The 20,246-nt window shown below is 43.0% G+C and overlaps 1 protein-coding gene across 3 annotated transcripts in view; it reads left to right on the top strand.

The window, feature by feature from the left end:
* The window catches only part of SECISBP2 (SECIS binding protein 2), a 49,696-nt gene that overhangs the window by 5,709 nt on the left and 23,741 nt on the right, over nt 1-20,246 (top strand). The window contains exons 3-9 of one of the 3 annotated variants that reach the window (XM_019517311.1): nt 2,598-2,859; nt 4,315-4,441; nt 5,329-5,564; nt 7,382-7,469; nt 13,322-13,485; nt 15,868-16,008; nt 20,044-20,151. In XM_019517311.1, the coding sequence (XP_019372856.1) occupies nt 2,598-2,859; nt 4,315-4,441; nt 5,329-5,564; nt 7,382-7,469; nt 13,322-13,485; nt 15,868-16,008; nt 20,044-20,151 (1,126 nt within the window). Of the gene's footprint in view, nt 1-2,597; nt 2,860-4,314; nt 4,442-5,328; nt 5,565-7,381; nt 7,470-13,318; nt 13,486-15,834; nt 16,009-20,043; nt 20,152-20,246 lie in introns of all 3 variants that reach the window. The other 2 variants (XM_019517310.1, XM_019517309.1) reach the window with 2 other exon arrangements.

Below are 20,246 nucleotides of genomic sequence, written 5' to 3'. Positions count from 1 at the left end.
GGCTCCCACCGTTGCGTGTGCCCCCCAGATCTGTGCATGGGGCAAGGTCGGGCTGCCGCTGTGCCCTCGGGCCTAGGGGCTGCAGCTGGCCTCGTCCCAGTGGGGGTGGGGCTGGGCCAGGCTGCACTCAGCAGGGGGGAGGGGGAGCTACAGCCACCCCAAAATTCACCATAGCCCATCCCATAGCCCCCATTCCCAACACTGCCCACCCAACCTGGCCTGAGCACAGCCCTGGCCCAGCCCGCAGTAGGCAGCCTGTCCTTACCTGCGCACAGATCTGGGGGCCACATGCCCCCCATGCCTCCTCCAGGGGCACTTACAGTGGTGGTAACAGCCCCCAGATGAGCTGCGGCTCTGTCCCATGTCGTGCCCCAGCTGTTAAGCACCTGCCCCTGCCTCAGCCCCACTCCCTCCCTCACCATGAGTGCTTCAATCTGCCCCCACACAAGCTGCTTTCCCTCCCCCACGTTCCTTCCCCATATCAGACGTACTGGATGGACGCTGCTCTCTAACCTGCTGGGCTGCACTCCTGGCCATATGCATGTTTGCAGCTGTGCCCCTGCATGCAGCATTTATCAGCAAGATTATTAGTCACATCAGCCAAAAAAAGATGATTGCCGATAATGTCAATTTTCCTTTTATCGGTGCCGATATAATATGGACTGATGTATTGGTGCACTCTACTGAAGAGTTTACTCTGCCCTTGCAGTCAGGACTCAGCCACGATTCTGGGAAAACCTTTTCATTCCTTCATTCTGTCTTCCCAAAGCAAGGTGTTTGTGTTATTTGGCAGGAGAATGATATGCAGGAAAATATAGTGAGCAAGTCTTGTAAGAGTTGCTTATTCATAATGGTCTGTGGAAATCCATTGTAGATTCTTGAAGCTGTTATCTTTGGTTTAATTTCGGTCATAATGGCAGTAGCCTAATAAGCTCATTTATATCTTTGAAAGCCTATAAATGTTGTGTTCTCTCTCTCTCTCTTTCTCTCTCTCTCTTTTTTTTATATTTGACTGATTCTTTTTCCCATATAGGCAATTTTGGTATTGTTAACATATAATATATTCTTGTTACTTGATCAGTGAGTGAGTGACTACAGCTTGATTTATGACATTTTCCAAATTAAAGAATTAGTGGCAAGCACCAGCATTGTGATCCAGGTGCATTTATATTAAGTTTCCATTGTTAAGGTTTTGTCAAACCTTAATCGTTGTTATCCTTTCCCTTTCTGAGTATAAATTTTGATGGACTAAAGTCAAAATAACTTACTACCAGAAAAATGCAACAGACAATGTAAAATACATTATCCAAAGTATCTTGGTGTTTTGAAACGGAATAGATAACTGATAATAGGAAGTTGTTAAATCTTTGAATTTGGTGCATTCTTAAAATGTTTTTTCAAATTGGACGTGCATAAGTTAACCAAGGGCGACTTGTGCCGCCTGAGTTTGTGGGGGGGCACCAGCAGCCAATCTCTGACCAGGGGGAGGAGTGCTGGTGGCGCTTCTCTCAGTGCCCCCACTCCCTGGCTGGCAAGGGCCAATCTCACAGGGGGAACGTTTCCCCCCCGCCCTGTACCCCTCTCTATACGTGTCGCCTATGAAAGTACCATTTTTTTCCATGCTGATCATCTTGTTGTATTTTCAGAAGCCATATTTAAGACTTCTTTTTTAAGTCATGAAATGCAATTCAACCACTTGCCATCTAAAGCGTTCCTTATTATATTTTATCAGATTATCACCTTTTCTAGATTGCAATATTCATGCTTCTAGATTTAAATATTATTGTACAACAAGGTTCCTTACTTAGTTTTCTGAAGTCAAGTGCAGTAGTTTTACCACTTAGATTAGAATTACAAGCCCATGTCATTTTAAGCTATCTCTTCACCACAGGAAGCCAGAATTAAATAAAGGATTTGGTGACAAATTTTAAAACTGAAATAAGGAAGTGTAACTTTAAAGAAAGCTAAAAACTATGAGTAACATATTTGAGAACTTTTATATTTTCAAATATCAAGAAAGAAACATTAACATTTCTCAATCATCTGTTAAAGGAAAACATTTTAAATTTTGGAGGGGCAAGAATTCTTGTGAGTGATATCTTATATTGAACCAACTTTGTCTGGTATAGACATATAACATGTACAGACATTTGTTCTCCAAGGGGAAACTCTCCTGGAAATTATTTAACTTTGGTTGTTCCCAGGTTATTTTTCTCTTGGAGTGGCCATTTTTATTTTGAAAGAAAAAGCCTGCACATCTGTACACTTGTGGCTTCTCCTGGGAGAGCAGCAACTCTCCCAGGAAAAAGTGAATGTCTGTAGGAAGCCATAAGCAAGCTTCTTTCCTCAGGCCAGATAAAGATAATACCCACAAGAATTCTTGCTTCTCACGTCTCCTGGACCATCACAGCAGCAGCACCTCAACAATACCAAAACAGTTTAATTTTTAGGCAATGTTGGTAGTGCCTTTGTTGGTAAAGCTGTTACCTAGCAATGAATAAATATCTAATTGATGTTGTGTAGAATTCTGTTCTTAGTAAAACATCTTCCTTGGTATTGAACACATTCTTCCATTAAGGGATGGTATGTTTATTTAGGCAACATGTGTGTACTGAAGATGTGTCCTGGGATGGCTCTTCATCTTTCTCTCAAAGTACACCTCATAGTGTTATGAGAAGTGCTTCACTTGGTGAATACTCCAACTCGCCTTACTCATCTGATGTTGCACCAAATGTATATCCCGTAGCCAGCTCACGCTATGATCATAATGACTCTAAATACCACAGTCGTTCCAAGATAGCTAAGGACTACATTGAACAAACGTGTCCAGTCAGACATGGGACTAGGAATATTTCTAAGGTGAGCACATTCAACACTTTAAAAAGAAATGATCTTAAGTCAGTCTTTCTCATATTTTGTTAACTTTAACACTTTATACTTGTTAATAACAATTAATAATGATTCAGTCTTGTAAAAACAGTGAACAGCATTTAAAAGGATGTTGACATCTTTGGTCTATACCTGATGTTGGCTTTAAATTTAGGTTTTGTACAGTAAGAGAACCTTGGCCAGTAGAAATCATCGCATGAAACTTCTAAGATTCAAGTAAACAGATTTTTATTTATATGCATTGTGCTGTGTAGGGCTGCCAGTTCTTGCAGTAGTTTCACAAGTACTGCAGGTTGTTTCATTAATATTGGCCAAAGAATGTATACTGCCTAAAGTGAGATCTCTGCCCAAAGTTAAACTGATGGTACAATTCTGGCTGCAGCTAACAGGGCAAATGCTAGAAGACTATAAACTACAAGTTTTAGATTGAAATTCAGTAAAAGCATCACTCAGCTTTGCCAAATGAATCTCAGTTTCCTTGTTTAGACTGCCTGTAACAAAGAGTCGAGGCAATAGAGAAGCAGCAAGTTGGCTTGAAGTAAAGAGGAGGAGCCTCTTTACTGTTTTCCTTTGCCAGTTCTAAAAAGGGGGTGAGAACAGTACAGATAAGTGGTAGGAGGATGGATGAGCATTGGGGTAAATGTGGGTGCCTACCCTTTGTAGATAGTTCACATCAGCCTAGCTAAGCTGTCCCAGAATTGGCCAGAGGTAATATACAGTAGTGGACAAAGTTAGGTCTGAGTTTCATTCAGAGCATAAGGGAAACACTGGCCAAGAGTAGTTTTTTGGGGGATGGGATGAGAAGGAAGGACTAGACACTGGGTGAAAAGAGAGCTGGGAATAGCTGCTGTCATTCAGGAAAGGAAGAGAAGGTCACCTGTCACTTGGCTCCATGTCCAGGAGTTAAGTAGAAAGAACAAGGAGGAGAAGAGGACCTATTGGAGCACCCCCCATTGAGGAGGAGGAGAAGGCAGGGCACAAAGGAGAGGGATTAGATGGGTGCCTGGGGAAGGGTGGATGCTGGAAGTTCTCCCTCTTCATCTTATCCCCTGCCCCAGCTCTTAGGATTAAAATAGAGGAGGTTTCACAACTGTGCTTCCAATTTTTGTGGGCATCTCAGGATGAATTTGCTGAAATACCTTGAGAAAAATGGGCGAGTTCTTCCGCAAGTTCAAAAACTGGGAAACTAACAAAAATGCATTGTTGAGCCATTTGTATTATCACTAATCTGTCATGCCTTTTGCAATTGGGGGTGTGGGTGAGCTTTTTAGTCCAGGCCACCATTCCTGCAATTGCATCCAATCACTTTGCGTGGACATTTGCTCTCGTGTCAAGGCCTCCTGACATTGCTTTCCATTGCATTTGGTCAGGGCTTCACCAATCTTGAAAAGTGTGTCATTTAATGTATTGCTGTATTTCCTACAGAAGAGTTCTAAAGATGATGAGCAGAAATTGGATAAAAACAAGCCTGAAGGAAATGACACATTTGACAAAATGGCAAATAGAAGATCTCTTCAAACTTCTGCATATGGCAGAAGTTCTTTGACTCAAGGTACAAATAACATATTTCCTGATTACAAATTATATAGAGTGAAAATTAAAATTCTTGGCTATTTATTAGCTCCTAGTTGAGTTTGAGTGCATGCTTCCAAATCCAGAGGTGCCAAATTCACGGATTTAGAGATGTGGAAAAATGACTTCTTCAGGTGACTCACTTTTTGAGAGAGAACTATAATTAGGGACGTACTTAATTTGTGATTTTGCAGAAACTGTGGAATCGGGCATTGTCTGTAAAATCCGCAAAATAACAAAAACTTACTAAAAAGAAAATGCTGGCTTCCCAGTGGGAGCCAGTGTTCCTCCTGGCCTCGCAGCCTGCTGGGGGAGGGGGTTGCCAATGCAAAGGGGAGCAGCCAAGATGGTGGCCACCTGCCCTGCCCCCCAGTCCTCACCACTGATTGGCTGAGAGGGCTGCCCATCGCATGGCCACACCTCTCCACCAATTAGTGGTGAAGGGTGGAGGTGCATGATGAACAGCTGACTTAGCCAATTAGCAGTGAGGGGCGTGGGGCAGACAACAGACAGCCTTCTTGGCCAGTCAGTGGCAAGGGCGGACCCCCTTGGCCAGTCAGCAGTGGGGGGCGGGCTCACCACAAAAAGGCCGTGAAATCGGCTCTGTATGTGGCCTGTGGAAATCCCTTTCACTCGCCGCAACTTAAGTAGATCCCTAACTATAATAAACTAATTTACTTACTGCAAAATAACTGGATGATATAACCTGTGTTGCAACTGTTGCAGAATTTTCTACATAAGGTATTGTTTGAGCTAAAATAGTTATCACGGTGCCTAGATTGCAGATGGGCGCAAGAAAAATGTAGATATAATTTAATGGTTTCTAAAGAAGCAGTTTGCTTTTTTGACTTTGTGTGTTTTAAACAGACAGGTGTAATAAATTTGGGAACAGGAAATCAAAACAGGTTCCAAAAAGTGAAATTGTTCCAAAACCCGCCTTTCAAGTTACCCTTTCGGATTTCCCCGAGTTGCAGAGTTTAGGAAAGGATAATGTACTGGACCTACCAAAACACAAACGTGGGCCATCAAGTCCAGTTGAAGATGATGTTACGCTCCCACGACAACCACTGAGAAAGCAGACTTCTGCATTGGGGACCACAAGGGTGAGTTGCTGATTGCATGTTAAAACCTTATATGATATTTTATAAAACAAATTATTAAAAGGAGGAAACAGGAGATTTCATAAACAAGCAACAGGTATCTATTCAAATAAATTGTAGGGAAAGAACAAGGATAGGGCAAGACAGATAGCAGTCTGCTGTAATAAAGTAGGAAATTACAGTTTAGGATTAAATTGGCGACAGAGAAATTTTCATTTCCTGGATTTTGTTGGTGGCTCTACTGACTTCTTCTTTTAAGTTGGGTGAAGAAATGCAGGCTTCCTTTTTAATTATTGTTTTACCAAATAAAGTTCCTCTTTTGTAAGTCCACTGTACTGAGTTTTTAATGGAGATTTGCTAAAAGATAAAAATATGGAAAGATAAAGAAATGGGATTGATAGAGAAGGGTAAAATTCACTTGATCCAAATGCTTGTTGCTCACTTGCTGATTGCAGCACTCAAACAAAACTTATTGTAAATGTGTCCACCATCAGGTCAGGTATTTTGGAGCTAGAAACATCAACAATACTTATACTTCGATCAGCCTTTCTGTAAGCGATACAAATAGTGTAGCGCTTCAGGTGTTCAATGAAAAAATCTTTGAAAGAAGGAATTATTTGATATTTTCATCCAGTTTCCTTTTTTGCTGTTAATTTAAACTCAAGAATAGAGTTTTAGTGGTTGCTGGGCTGCATGTCTGGTTGCTAGTAACAAACTTGAGCACAAAGTTGTCTAAAAGGACTTACAAAAAAGTTATCCTTTGGAAAACCTTCTCCTTACATATGTCAGGTAAAGAATGATTTTATGTCCCCAAATCCATTTATATTGTGTTGATAGAAATCAAGTTTTTCTGAACATAGTCTTAGTAAAGGGCTGATATTTATTTTCCAGAAATGTATTTTGCAACAAAAGCAATCAGGACTTGTGGTAGAGGTGATTTTATTTAGACCAACTAGATATTTGCAAAAAAAAAAAAAAAATTCAGTTGCAAGCTTTCGGGCACAAGCACCCTTCATCAGGCATAGGAGAAAAGATTGTAAGCATTCTCCTGGGTAGAAATGAAAGTTCATATTTCATAGAAGAGTTGAAGGTATGGTAAAATCTCCCAGGAAACGTTTACAGTCTTTTCTGCTATACCTGATGAAGGGTGTTTTTGCCCCAAAGTTTGCAGTTAAATAATTTTTTTTCTTTTTGCAAAAATCTAGTTACTCTAATAAAAGATATCACCTCTACCACAAGTCCTGATTGCTTTTGCCACTAGACCAATACAGCTACAACCTGGATACCTGACACCTTCTGCAACAAAACACCTGTGTATGATACCCACATCTTGCATACATCAGTGACCTATCCTTTCTTCTGTTCCCTCCAGCTGTTGTTTAAATTAAAAAATAAGGTAGCACCTTCTATGCATGGCATTTCTTTGATTAGTTCCCAGACAGTATTAATTCCCAGGAAATACTCTGCATTTCATCTTTGTTGCTTAAAGCAAGCCAAGCCTGTTCCAATTCATGGTTCATTAACAAAGTTGCTGAAGCCTGGGACCACTTATGATAAATTGGTAGTGGATGGGGAAGACCTGTGGACAGGAGGTACTCCCAAGGAGTAAATTGAATCTCTTTATGCTATTAGAGAGTTATAAAGAGGCATCAGCTTTTGTTTTATAATAGAATATGATACAGTGACTCTCTTCTAGAAGCTTTCTATCCTTCTTACCTTGTAGTTTTACCCAATGTATATATTTGTTAAAAAGTTGCATGATTTGAGACCCCTTCATTCTTATTTTTATGTTTAAGAATAAAAAAGCCACTCTTTTGTAGGAAGAAGCCTCAGTGCACAACAAAGCTGCAGTAAAAACCTTAACAAACAAAGAAGCTGGTTCCGTTTTCTCATCTTTTGATACTAGAAGTAAGTGCTGCAGAAGCCCCAAAATATCTACTACTTGTTGGGTTTGAGCTGTGTCTGCATCTCATTATTTGAAAGTATTGCTGAACTGTTCTCAAGAATAGAGTAAATGTGGAAGTTTGGAAAAAACCTAAAATGTGAGAACTAATTCAGTGAGACATGATAAAGCAAACATGAGATTTCTCATTCCTGGTAGTGTTTGTGTGCCTTTGAGGTGTTCCATAATTTGAAGTATTTTTCAATTGCTATGTTAATGGTTTTTGAATTAAGGCCAACTACTTCTGGATCCTGTGCAGAGGATTTCTTAGTATAACCAACTTCTATAGATTTCCAGCTTTTATTTAAAAAAAAAAAATTCAATGTAAATCTTCAAGTGTAAAATGGCACAAGGAAAAAATATAAAACACAATTTTATTGCATTTTTCTTGTCTTCAAGCTTAATATGTAAACTTACCATGAGGTTTGGGGTACATTGCATATTACCTGTATGATCCATTTTTAGCAATTATAAAACTGCATCATTTTGTAACGCAGCAGAATTATCTGCTCTCTCAACTGAGGTAACCACAAGATTCTTATACATTTTAGTAGCTGTTTTAATCAAGATGACTGTCTAGATTTTTCTTTGGTATCATAGATATTTAGAAAGTGCTATTGAAGTACTTATTGGAGTACTTACTGGAGACCAGCCTGTCTCTCACCCACTGACCCCTGAATTTACATCTTCACTGATGTCCTGTTTTACTTGCATATCAGCCCAGCCCCTGGCGTTTTTACTATTCATTCTATTAAGGAAGAGCACACCAACTACAGAAGCTTCCTCAGCCTGACGAAGGGTTTTTAAATCCGAAAGCTTGCTAATTTTTTTTTCCCCAACTATTTAAGTTGGTCAAATAAAAGGTGTCATATTCAACTAAAGAACCTTGTCTATCATTGGAGTACTTATGCTCTTTTTGAGAGATGCTTGTTTAGGTGTTAATGAATTTGAAGTCTTTTCTTTAATTTCTGATGTTAAGTGCCTCTGTCAGCTTAAGGGGTGTACTTGGTAGCCATGTTAGTCTGAGACAAGAAGACATACAAACAACTAGAACTCTTGGTTCCAAAATGATACCTTTCATTTGACCAACCAGGAAATTGCGAGAAAATTGTCCTTTTCTGCAAGTTTTCAGGATCAAAAGCTTCGTCAGGCTCTGGGAAAAGTATAGCTGGTACAAGATGGTAAAAAGTCCTCATAGGTAGGAAATAAACTTCATTTTTGCACAGAGGGAGCTGAAGATGGAAGGCTGTCCCTCTGGGTCCATGAGAGTGTCTTTGTGAGGTGTGCTAAGTAGCTCTTTGATGTTTAGATCTGGTAGAAGTCCTTCCCTGGAGGTGTCAGATGGCAGGCAGGGAGGTAAAAAATCTTGTGATTTCCCGGTTGGTCTAAGAAAAGGTATCATTTTGGAACCAGGAGTTCTGGTTTTTTGTGTGTCTCAGACCAACACGGCTACCATGTACACCCCTGAAACATGGGAGATGCTGAATTTTAGCCTATTTTGGATTTTAAACTTCATTGCAGAACAACAAGACTTTTTTACCTCCCTGCCTGCCATCTGACACCTCCAGGGAAGGAATTCTACCTGATCTGCACATCAAAGAGCTACTCAGCACAGCTCACAAAGACACTTTCATGGACTCAGAGGGACAGCCTTCCATCTTCAGCTCCCTCTGTGCAAAAATGAAGTTTATTTCCTACGTATGGGGACTTCTTACCATCTTACACCATCTATACTTTTCCCAGAGCCTGACAAAGGGGCTTTGATCCCGAAAGCTTGCTATTTCCTGGTTGGTCTAATAAAAGGTATCATTTTGGAACCAAGAGTTCTAGTTTTTTGTATGTCTCCATCAACTTAAGTAGTTTTTATGTATATTCAGTAGAAAATTTGAAGTTCACAAAGCATTTGCTCTGTGTTGATATACAAACTTTTTTGAGTAGCTGACAGTATAGTAAAGAGCTGTCTTTTTTCAGTGGTCACTATAAGTCCTTCCAGATGTGCAAGTATGTTTTATATTGCTCTGCAGATAAAACGGGTGCAGTTCAGGCTCCATTGTCTGTTTGTGCAATGCAGATCAGTATCTTTAGGGGGCATATGGGAAGACTTCTCTGTTTGAGTCTCTCCCTGAATCACTGGAAATGCTCTGAACTAGTGTTCCTTGCTGGCAGAAGGCCAGCAAAGGCCACCTCTTTCCCAACAGTGTCAGGAAAGGAATACTCTTACAGCATGGTCTGAGAGCCTAATGGGGCACTTGATAAAACAACAAAGAAGAATTGGTGGAGTGTATTGGCTAGCAATATCTTTCTTTCCTGTGTCCTTGTGACAATGTTTTAGGAGAATTCACAGATCTGTTGGAATCTGACAGGGCCACACTGTGAACGTTTCTGCTCTGGCCACGATCTTGTGATCTCTGGGCTGCCAACCCTGTGCCTGAGCACCTGTACCACTCTAGCCCCCAGAGTGAAAGTAGGGGAGAGACAACTTCCTTGCCTTGGATGGTCTCATTTGGACCCAATTTTTGCTATTGGAATAAAGCGCTCATTTGTTTGGTTAGTAGCAAAAAATAAGTTGAAATGGCTGTTGAACCACATGTGCATTTCTACAACAACAAACACCACTTTTCATTCCCTTACTTCCTGATTAATCTTTTGGATATTAGTCTTCTGGTCACTTCTCCACTTTAATCAAGTCAAATTACCTATGAACGGAGCATTTTGACTTTTCTCTGTATTGTTTCAGAAAAGTAAAAATACTTGCTAAAAGGTGAATTAGTGTAAAACAATGAATTTCAATTAATCTCAGAGCCAGTGAGAAAATAAAGATAATTGTGTAGCATTTCTTGCTGAATTACGGAGCAGGGGGATTTTTTTTTCTTCAAATAGCATCTTTTAATTAAAAGAAGTGGTTCAACTTGTTGACAGACTCTTTAGCAGTTTGTTGGCAGATGTTCTTTTGAAGAAACTGAAAACCACCAGGATATAATTTTCCATTTCTAATTGGGATATAAAATGTTACCTCCCAACCTCCTTCACTTCTGTCAATCTCAATACAAACTTGAGTACAGGAACTGGTTGCATTGACGGATAAGCTTCTGACAACTGCGCTAGTATTGGAGATGTTGATCTCTTGACTATGGGCCCCTTGCAGGAGTAGCTGGGATTTGAATGTGTCAGTGTTGTCAATAGGAGGGCTGCTAAAGAGGTATGACCTGAGATCCTTGTAGTATGATACTGCTTGGGTCTGTCTGGTCACCAAAACCTGCCAGAGCTGTCCAGACATGTGGCTCAATGCCTTAATATGACTGTGACTAGGCATCAGTAAAACCTACCTGTTTTCATTTGCGCTAGATAACTCATAGTGTTGGTAAGTTGGCAGAAGGATGATGTTGGCATGCCGTGCTTGCTGAGGGTTCCTTCAATTTTTTGGATTCTCTTTCATCTCTGACTCTTGGGCCACGCTGTAAAATTATTCCTTTATCAAGGCTGCTGGAAAGAAAGAGGTGATTTGAAGTGATATTGGATAGGGTGATGCTGGCATTTGTGATTTGTCACTTCTGCTTTGTTTTCTGGCTTTGAGGATGTACTTGTTGAAAAAAAACAGTATAAATACTTATAGCTAGAGCCAACGAAGTCTTGGGTGGAATTGAGGTGCCCAAATTCAAAATCATGCTCCAAAAAGGGCTTTGGTAGTGCCTTATGACTTTGCAGTGGTCTGCCCTCAGTGGGCACCAACCATCCAGATGGTTCAAGCCTATGGTTAATAGAACCACAGAGTCCTGAGTTCAGGTCCCTATTCCATGAATCTGTTTAATGTAAAACAGCCATTGGATAAAATACAGAAGTTGGACCCTAGGACTCCCTTTTCTCAGGTATGTGCCCTTACTGTTAGTTATGTTAGTCCTGAGTAAGAGAGAGCTATAGACAGGCGCTGAGTCAGGTACTGAAGCTCCACTGAGCACATGTGATGTAAGATACAGACTTCTTGGCAGCAATTCCTAAGGCTTTCCACTCAGCATGTGGGTTTTGGATTCCACTTTGGCAGCTAGATGCTGAAAAGTTAAGATATAGGGGCTGCAGCACCTTAAGTATCTACATCCTTTATTGCATTCAGCCCCTAAAGCATAGGAGAGGCTAGAGCAAGGGTGGGCAAAATACAGCCTGCAGGCTGGATCTGGCTCACCAGGTGATTTTTATTCAGCCCATGGGCAGGTGCCTACCAATTCATTGCATTAGGCCCCAGCCCTGTGCTGCCCCTGTTGTGCTCACATGGGGCTGAGCCCCACCCACTCCTGCAGGGCAGCTCACATTGCACTCCCACCCCTAATCCCAGCCACGCAATTAGGGAAGCAGTAGTGGCAGGCAGGGGAAGGGCAGCGGTGAAGGTTGGGGAGCAGCAGTAGGCAGGCAGCAGGGAAGGTAGGGGAGTGGCAGGGTAAGGAGTCTGGGAAAGTGGTGGTGGTGGGTGGGGGAGAGACACCAGTGATAGTGTGGGGAATGAAGCAGTAGTTGGGTGGGAGCACATAGCCCACATCAGTGCCCCGGGGCTGGGGCCAGGGCCGGCAGGGACCTAGGGCAGGGCAGCAGCAGCGTGGAGCCCAGGCCAGTGGGGATGCAGGGTTTGCTTGACTTCATTGTGTGGGGTTCGCATGCAGTTCCTGTGTTCTCTGCCCAAGCCTTGTGTCTCTAGGGGGAGCCCTACGCAATAAAGCTGGTGGCCCAGCCCTACTCACTGCTATGTGCAGGTCATGGAGAATGGCAGGGACCTTTGTGCTGTGGATCCTGGCCAGCTCTGCCCCTCTCCCTGCTGCCTCAGCTGAGCCCCATGATCTGCACCACTGGCTGGTGCAGAGTTCAGACATGCGAACCCAGCCACGTGCAGTCCTGGGGCTCACTGGGACCACGCAGCAGCGGGGGCTCCATGCTGTGGGCCATGAGTGCCATGAGGGTCCTTTGCCTGCTACTGCTGCTGGTGGCAGGGACTGTGTGCAGTGTGGGGGTGTGTTTGTGGGGGCGGGGGGGCTATACGCACAACCCAGTATATACACAGTCACTCACGCACACCCCCACACACTTCATAAACACCTTACCCACCCACCCACCTTCACACATCCCCACAAACACCATAACCACCCATACACACACCTGCACACAAATCAGGACAAAAATATTTTTTTTAAATAAAATTAAAATATGTTATTGTAGGTGTTTGATTTTTAGTATATAATTTGTTTTTTCCCCAAGTTCCAAGATGGCAACCCCCCCTCCGAAAAGGTATACTTGGGGCAGGAGTAGGGGCTTCGTGTGGCAAAGGTTAGGGGTTAGGGATGGGACTTGCAGTCCCAAGATGACAACCAGGTGGTGGGACACCTGACAAGGTGTGGGGCTACCCTTGCAGCCCTTAACAGCTCACCAAAACTTGTTAAGCGGCCATGCAGATGAAATAATTGCCCACCCCTGGCCTAGAGGGAGTTTCCCTGATTTCCATTCCCTCCCTTCCCCCCCACCACCATGTAATTTTCACTTGTTTTATTTGTAAAAAAACAAAACAGTGTCACAGCCCAAAGTTTACATAAGACACCCATACCCATGCATGATGAAGGACAGATGAGCCTGGTAGTTAGTTCAAAGAGCAAATTGTGATTTGTATCTAAATTTCTTAGTCAAAGTAACTTGGCAAACATAGACTTGAAGTCCTTGATTTATTTGTTATTTAGCCCTTTGTGCATTACTGAAGGCTTGTTTCTGAACCTCCTGCTTATTGAGTCATTAGGGAAGTACTTCAAATTTAACATCTTCGACCATTGCTTTTCTTTTCCAGCAGTACTTCCTCAAGCATCTGCAAGGAGCTCCACTCATTCGCATTCATCTTGGGCAACCATACCAGCACAGCCTCCAAAAAAAGTTGTTTCAACACCAGCTTCTGATGTTCTATCCAGAAGCCATTCTGACAGCAAGGAAAAACAAGATATTCGGGCAAATAGTAAGGTATTCACGGAAATATCTGCTCTAAGCCTTGATGGTCTAATGGAATCAATTTACACGTTGTAGTGGTATTTTTCTCTTGGTAGTTTCTGACAACTGCAATGTCTCTTTTCAAGGTGAAGGAAAATCAGGATGGTATTATAGGATGCATGATATATATAATGGTGTGCGCTAATTACCATGCTCCAGCCAGCCTCCGCATCTCATGTATTAGCATCCCTGTGCTTCAAAACGGTGGCGGGGTGCTCTAGCTAAACCTCATTGAGCAAGCATTTAGTTCAAGCATTCCTGCTGCCTTTTTGAAGTGCGAAGACACTAATACATGAGATGTTACAGTGCTTTAATTAGAGTGGCTCTTAGAATCATAGTTTCATAGTTTCTAGGGTTGGAAGGGACCTGAGCAGATCATCAAGTCTGACCCCCTGCCATGGCAGGAAAGAGCACTGGGGTCAAACAACCCCAGCAAGTTGTCTATCTAGCCTCCTTTTGAAGACCCCCAGGTTAGGAGCGACCACCACTTCCCTTGGAAGTTGGTTCCAGATCCTAGCCGCCTTGACAGTGAAGTAGCGCCTCCTGATGTAGTCTGAATCTACCCTTTGCCAGATTGTGACCGTTATTTCTAGTCACTCCTGGTAGTGCTTGGGGGAATAGGGACTCCCCCAGTGCCTGCTGGTCCCCTCTGACTAGTTTGTAAATGGCCAGTAGATCCCCCCTCAGCTTTCTCTTGTGGAGGCTGAACAGGTTCAGGTCTCGTAGCCTCTCCTCATAGGGTCTGCCCTGCTGCCCCCCTATCATGCGAGTGGCCCTCTTCTGGACCCTCTCCATGTTGTCCACATCCCTCCTGAAGTGTGACACCCAGAACTGGACACAGTACTCCAGCTGTGGCCTGACAAGTGCCTCATAGAGGGGGAGGATCACCTCCTTGGACCTGCTTGAGATGCATCTGCGGATGCAAGACAAGGTACAGTTGGCCTTCCTGACTGCGTCCCCACACTGCCGGTCCATGTTCATTTTGGCATCAATAATGACTCCAAGATCCTTTTCGCCTCTGCACTGACGAGAAGGGGGTTCCCCAGCCTGTAGGTATGGTGCTGGTTCTTCCTCCCCAGGTGCATCACCTTGCACTTGTCAGTGTTGAATCCCATCCTATTCTCATCTGCCCACCCCTGTAACCTGTCTCAGTCTGATTGCAGCCTATTCCTCCCTTCTAGCGTGCCCACATCCCCACACATCTTAGTGTTATCAGCAAATTTGAACAGGGTGGTTTTTACCCTCTTATCCAAGTCGCTGATGAAGATGTTGAACAGTGCGGGCCCGAGGACCGAGCCCTGCGGAACCCCACTGCCCGCGTCCCTCCAGGTCAAATAAGACCCATCCACCACCGCTCTGGGTGCAGCCCTCCAGCCAGTTGGCAACCCATTTGACTGTGTAGGTGTTGATGCCACAGTCCCCCAGTTTTTTTAATGAGAATGGGGTGAGAGACAGTGTCAAAGGCCTTCCTAAAGCCCAGAAAGACTATGTCCACTGCTACCCGTGCATCTAAGTATTTTGTGACCTGGTCATAGAAGGCCACCAGGTTGGTCTGACAGGACCTGTTTCTAATGAACCCATTTTAGTTGCCCCTAAGCATAAGCTCCCCTGCTGGCGCCTTGTGGACATGTGCCAAAATAATTCTCTCAAAAAGCTTCCCCAGGATTGAGGTAACTAACTGGCCTATAGTTTCCTGGGTCCTTCTTCCTCCCTTTTTTTAAAATGGGAACCACATTGGCCCTTTTCCAGTCCTCTGGCACCACACCAGAGCACCACGAGTGCTCATAACACCGTGCCAGGGGTCCCGCAATGACCTCAGCTAATTCCCTCAGCACTCTGGGGTGGAGATTGTCAGGATCAGCTAATTCTCTGACCTCCAGCTGATTCTGACCTCCTCTCTTCCTCACTTCTGGAACATGTGTAAAAGCGCCCTGGGAGGCAGCATACTTTAAGCAGTGCTAAGTAATTCTAGATTATTTGCATCTTTTGACTTCTTTGCTTATTTCAATATGAAAAATTCTGAGTTGTGCTTGTTTCACATTACTGACCTCAGAAGCTGAAACTGGGAAACTTAGCCTCATTTTGGCAAGTTATTATCTGCCAAGATGCATTATAGTAACTGTGTACAGCATGTTTGCAGTTATGTATTCCTGACTATGCCTTTCTAAATTGCTGTTGGGTCTTACATGAAGTTTGCTCTGTCAATTTGGTATCTCAGGATAGGTTGGTTGTTTCATCCTTTTTTGTTTGAGCTTATCATTAATGTAGGCTTACTTTTTAATCTTTTCTTTTACCTGTATTCTGATATTGGCTATTTATTAGAAGCTGATTTCATTTATTGCGGTCTGTCAACAGCCGGAAACAAGAGATAATGCTAGTGAAACTGAGCCTGAAGAAGTGTCAGGAAAGAAAAAGAAAAGGGAAAAAAAGAAACCAAAACCATCTTCTGAACTTCAAACTGAAAACATCATAGTACAAGCGCCACCAAGAATTGAGGTATAGTATGCATGCTTCACCCCAAAGCTGTATATTAGGAAATGTCCTAATGTAATTTGTAGAAATCGGGCTTTGCATTTATTCTGTATAATTTACAGGTGTATGCGTCTGCAGAGGCTTTGTGGAGACAAACTTATCCAGGCAATGCAGATGTCTCATGGAACTAAGTGTAACATTGGTGATCCACATTTAGGATTATTTTGAGGCAGCATTCTGTAAGATATGCCTGCCACCTCCATGAACACACACAATGTGTATTAAAGGGTGACAGATTCTACTGACATTTAATTTTTCTAGTCATGCCCCAAAATGTCTTGCTTGATGTTTACTCCATCTGTTACATGGTACCCACTAGTCCTTTGAGGAATGTGGTACCAGACATGATCGTCAACAAATTTGAGGCCTAATTCTTGGGGTGTTTCCCTCTGGCTTTATCTGAGACTTTCTTCATACTCTTTAGATAATGTGTAATCTCTATCAGAAATGCAGCATAAGCCCCTCTACTTGTCGATTTGAGAGGCAAGATTCTTGGGGGCCTTGTTGTTCTGGAAGATCTGAACTCCTTTCCCAACCTAGGCAGTGAGCATATGGAGGGGAGCCTGAAGGCAATCTGGATCTAAATCTTTGAAAATCAGAAAATGCAAAATTAAGATGTGGCACCCCTGCAGGGCTGGGGGAACTCAACTGGTTGTGAATGCAGAGTCTGGTTCAGTGCATGACTTGGACTTTGTAAGTAAGGAAGTATAGCCACGTTTCTGCAGCTTCCCAGGGGCTTTCTGGGGGTGCAGTTCTCCAGCATGCCCTTCTCATGTCAGACCCAGCCATTAGGGCCCAGAGCTTCCCTGCAGCCATTCTTAAGACTTCTCTCTCCAACATGCTTGCGATTGCCTTGAGAGCACTCTTCCCATCACCAGTTTCAGTCCTAGTATTGATTCATGTGGAACAGAAGTGTGTAGGTGGAGTGGGAGGGGAATTGAGAGCGGTATTCATGGGAACGTCACAGACATGGTATAGATATTCCTTGTGTTCCTCCACTAAGTCTTCACAAATCAAGTCAGCTGCCAGATGACAAGTACAGTTCTCAGCAAAGATGGGAAAGGAGATAAGTAGCCTAGAGTAGTGGAAGCAGTGGTTAGGGAATACTTTGAGAAATTAGGTGTTTTCAGATTGGGAGGGCTGGATGGGATGTGCTCTTGAGCACTGAGGGAATTGACTGAGGTAATTTCAGAACAGTAAGCTAACATCTTTGAGAACTTGTTAAGTATAGGTGAGGTCCTGGATAACCAGAAAATGTAGTGCCCACCTTTAAGAGAAGAAACAGTGTCTAGGGAATTACAGTCTGACATCAGTGTCTAGAAAGATTGTGGAGCAAGTCATCAGGGAATCTACTTTGCATCTGGAGGGGAACAGGGTGATCAGGAACAGTCAGCATGTATTCATCACCAGGAATCATTCCTGATCAATGTACTTCCTTCTGGGATGAATGACAGGCTTTGTGGATGCAGGGAGAGCTATGGATATGCTATACCTTGACTTTTAGCACAGCTTTGGTGTCTCCTATGACATTCTCATTAATAAGCTCAGGAAATACAGACAGAATGAAGTACTGTAAGGTGGATGTACAACTTGTTGCATCATTTTGCTCATTGAGTAATTTTCTGTGGCTTAGTGTTTAGTTTGGAGGGGTTGTTAAGTGGGCTTTCACTGGGCTTTGTCCTGGGTCTGTTGTTGTTTAGTATCTTCATTAATGATTTGGAGGATGCAACTTGAATACACACTTTGCACTTTTATGAGTGACACTGAATAGGATGGAGTTGTAGACACCCTGTAAAGTAGAGTTGGAATCCAGAATGACTTGGAAAAACTGGAGAAATGATCCACAGTCAGCCAGATGAAAGTGAACAAGGACAAGTACAAAGTGCACTTGGGACAAAATAATTGCATGCACAAATGCCAACTGAGAATTGACTGGTTATGTTGCAGTACTGCAGTGAAGAATCAGGGGGTTACAGTGGACCAGCAGCTGAATATGAATGAACAACGTGCTCTTTTTGCAGGGGAGGGGAAAAGAAAAGCCAACGTGATATCATGTTGTAATAACAGAGATGTCACTTGCAAATCAAGGGAACTGATTCTTCTGCTCTGTTTGCCATCAGTGAGTCCTCAGCTGGAGTGCTGTGTTCAGTTTTGGGCTCCACCCTTCAAGAAAGATGTGAGCAGATAGGAGACTATGGAGGAAAGTGACAAAAATGATTAGTGGCCTGGTGGCACAGCCACTCATCCCAATCTGCTGCTACCTCAGCTGAGCATTGGTGTGGATGTAAGTGGCCAGAACATGGTATCTGGGCTTAACCATCTACCCACTTCCTGCAATCAGAGTGGCCAACTAGGGTGAGCCGACTCTTTACCCCTTCCTTTAAAAATACTTGACCTGGAAGAGGAATTTTCCAGGCAACAAAGCCCAGTGTTGTACCCAGGTTGCCTCACCCTTGGCTGGTGCCTCTACTGGCCCTCTGAGGAGTTTTCTGGGTACCTGACCCAGTTTGCCCATGAACCCTGAGTCTGATCTGACCTTTTGGCTCTGTAACCTGACTCCGGTTTGATCTCAATACCTGATCTGGCTGGCCACCTGACCCTTCTGCCCAACTCTGCATCTCTGACTTGGTTCCCCAAATGAATTATCTGGCATCCTGCTCCCCTACAGCTAGGCTCTACGCACTCTCCTCGGATCTTGGTTGCTTCTTTTGAGCCTGGGTGGCCCTCGCATCTGGCTGCCCATTATCCAGCATGACACCTGGAAAACATGACTTCTGTGAAAAGACTGAAAGAGCTAGAATTATTTAGTCTGGAGAAAAGGGGGAGTTGATAACAAACAGTTTTCAAATACCTGAAGGTCAATTATAAGGAGGATGGAGATGGGGCTCTTTTCTGTGGCTGTAAGGGAAAGAACTGTTAGCAATGGCCTCAAACTACAGCAGGGGAAATTTTATGTTTGGAGATTAAAAGGAACCTACTCACTATGAGGCTAGTCAGTCATTGGAACAGGTTCCCCAGAAAGGTTGTGGATTTTCCATCCTTGGACAGTTTTAAGAGCAGGCTAGATGGACACTTGGCTGGGGTGTCTTAAGCTGGGTGCTGGACGAGATGATGTTGTGAGGCCCCTTTTCAGCCCTAGTTTTTTACGTTCCTATGCTGCCTGCAATACATGTATACAGTAGTAGAGGACACCAGACAGCAAGAAGCCAAAGGCTTTATATGTGAATGACTTCCAGAATGCTAGTGGGTCGGTGGGATAGTGAGAGTTTGTGTTTGGCAGAGGAGGGGAGGTAGAGGCGGAGAGAAACCTGAAACCTTTTACCTTCTTTCAATTATTAGTAAAGACCATGCAATAAAACTGTCAACATTTTGGGAAAGACCATATCTATGATTGTTCTTATTGCTTTTGTTAAACGAGACATAGTCTTGTGTCTTTGGTTCTATGTAAAGGAACATAGTATCGAAACCTATGCACATCTTTGACTGACTTCTCTGCAGATTCACAATTTCATAGTCAAAAAAGCTTGTGATGCTGGCCTGCTCTTGTTTCTTTTCTCCTGCGCCCAGATATGCAAAGGCAAGATGGTAAAACAGAAGCTCAGAGCGGGAAATGTGACCTTTAGGAGGGTTTAAAATACACTTAAAAGTCATTCTTCTGCTTACAGTTGCTTAGACTAGTTGGCAGTAAACCTGCACTTGAAGTGCTGGAGAGACTTCCAGGTCTGGCTGCTGTTTAAGCTATTTTTTAAAAACCTTAACTCTGGAATTGTTTGCTTCCAATTAGCAAATGGACCTCCTCACTGGCTTTTTAATCAGTGAGGTGTTAGCTATAAATGGAACTGCACTTAGCCTTGTCTGTGACCCTTTATTCAACAAAATATGGCAAGAAGTATTTCTTTATGAGATGGGGAAAGGGAAGGAAAAACATATATTTGAGCATAACAGGGACTTTGGAATTGAGTGTTCTTTTGAAATCAAGTGTTCTATTTTTTTATTTAGGATGCTGAAGAGTTCCCTGACCTGGCAGCTGCTTCTGACGAAAAAAGCAGGATGAAATCGCAACATTCATCTTGCATTGCCCCTGGTGTCATTGTGAAGCAGTGTGAAGTAAGAAATCTTGGTGATTACTTTTCTTAGCTGCCTTGAATATTCAAAGACCAAACTAAAAGAATACAAAATTTAAAAAAAAAAAAAAAAAAAAA

The sequence above is a fragment of the Gavialis gangeticus genome, unplaced genomic scaffold, assembly GCF_001723915.1.
Source record: "Gavialis gangeticus isolate Ggan-Ray unplaced genomic scaffold, GavGan_comp1, whole genome shotgun sequence".
NCBI lineage: Eukaryota > Metazoa > Chordata > Crocodylia > Gavialidae > Gavialis > Gavialis gangeticus.
This window is presented reverse-complemented; position numbering and strand designations above follow the sequence as displayed.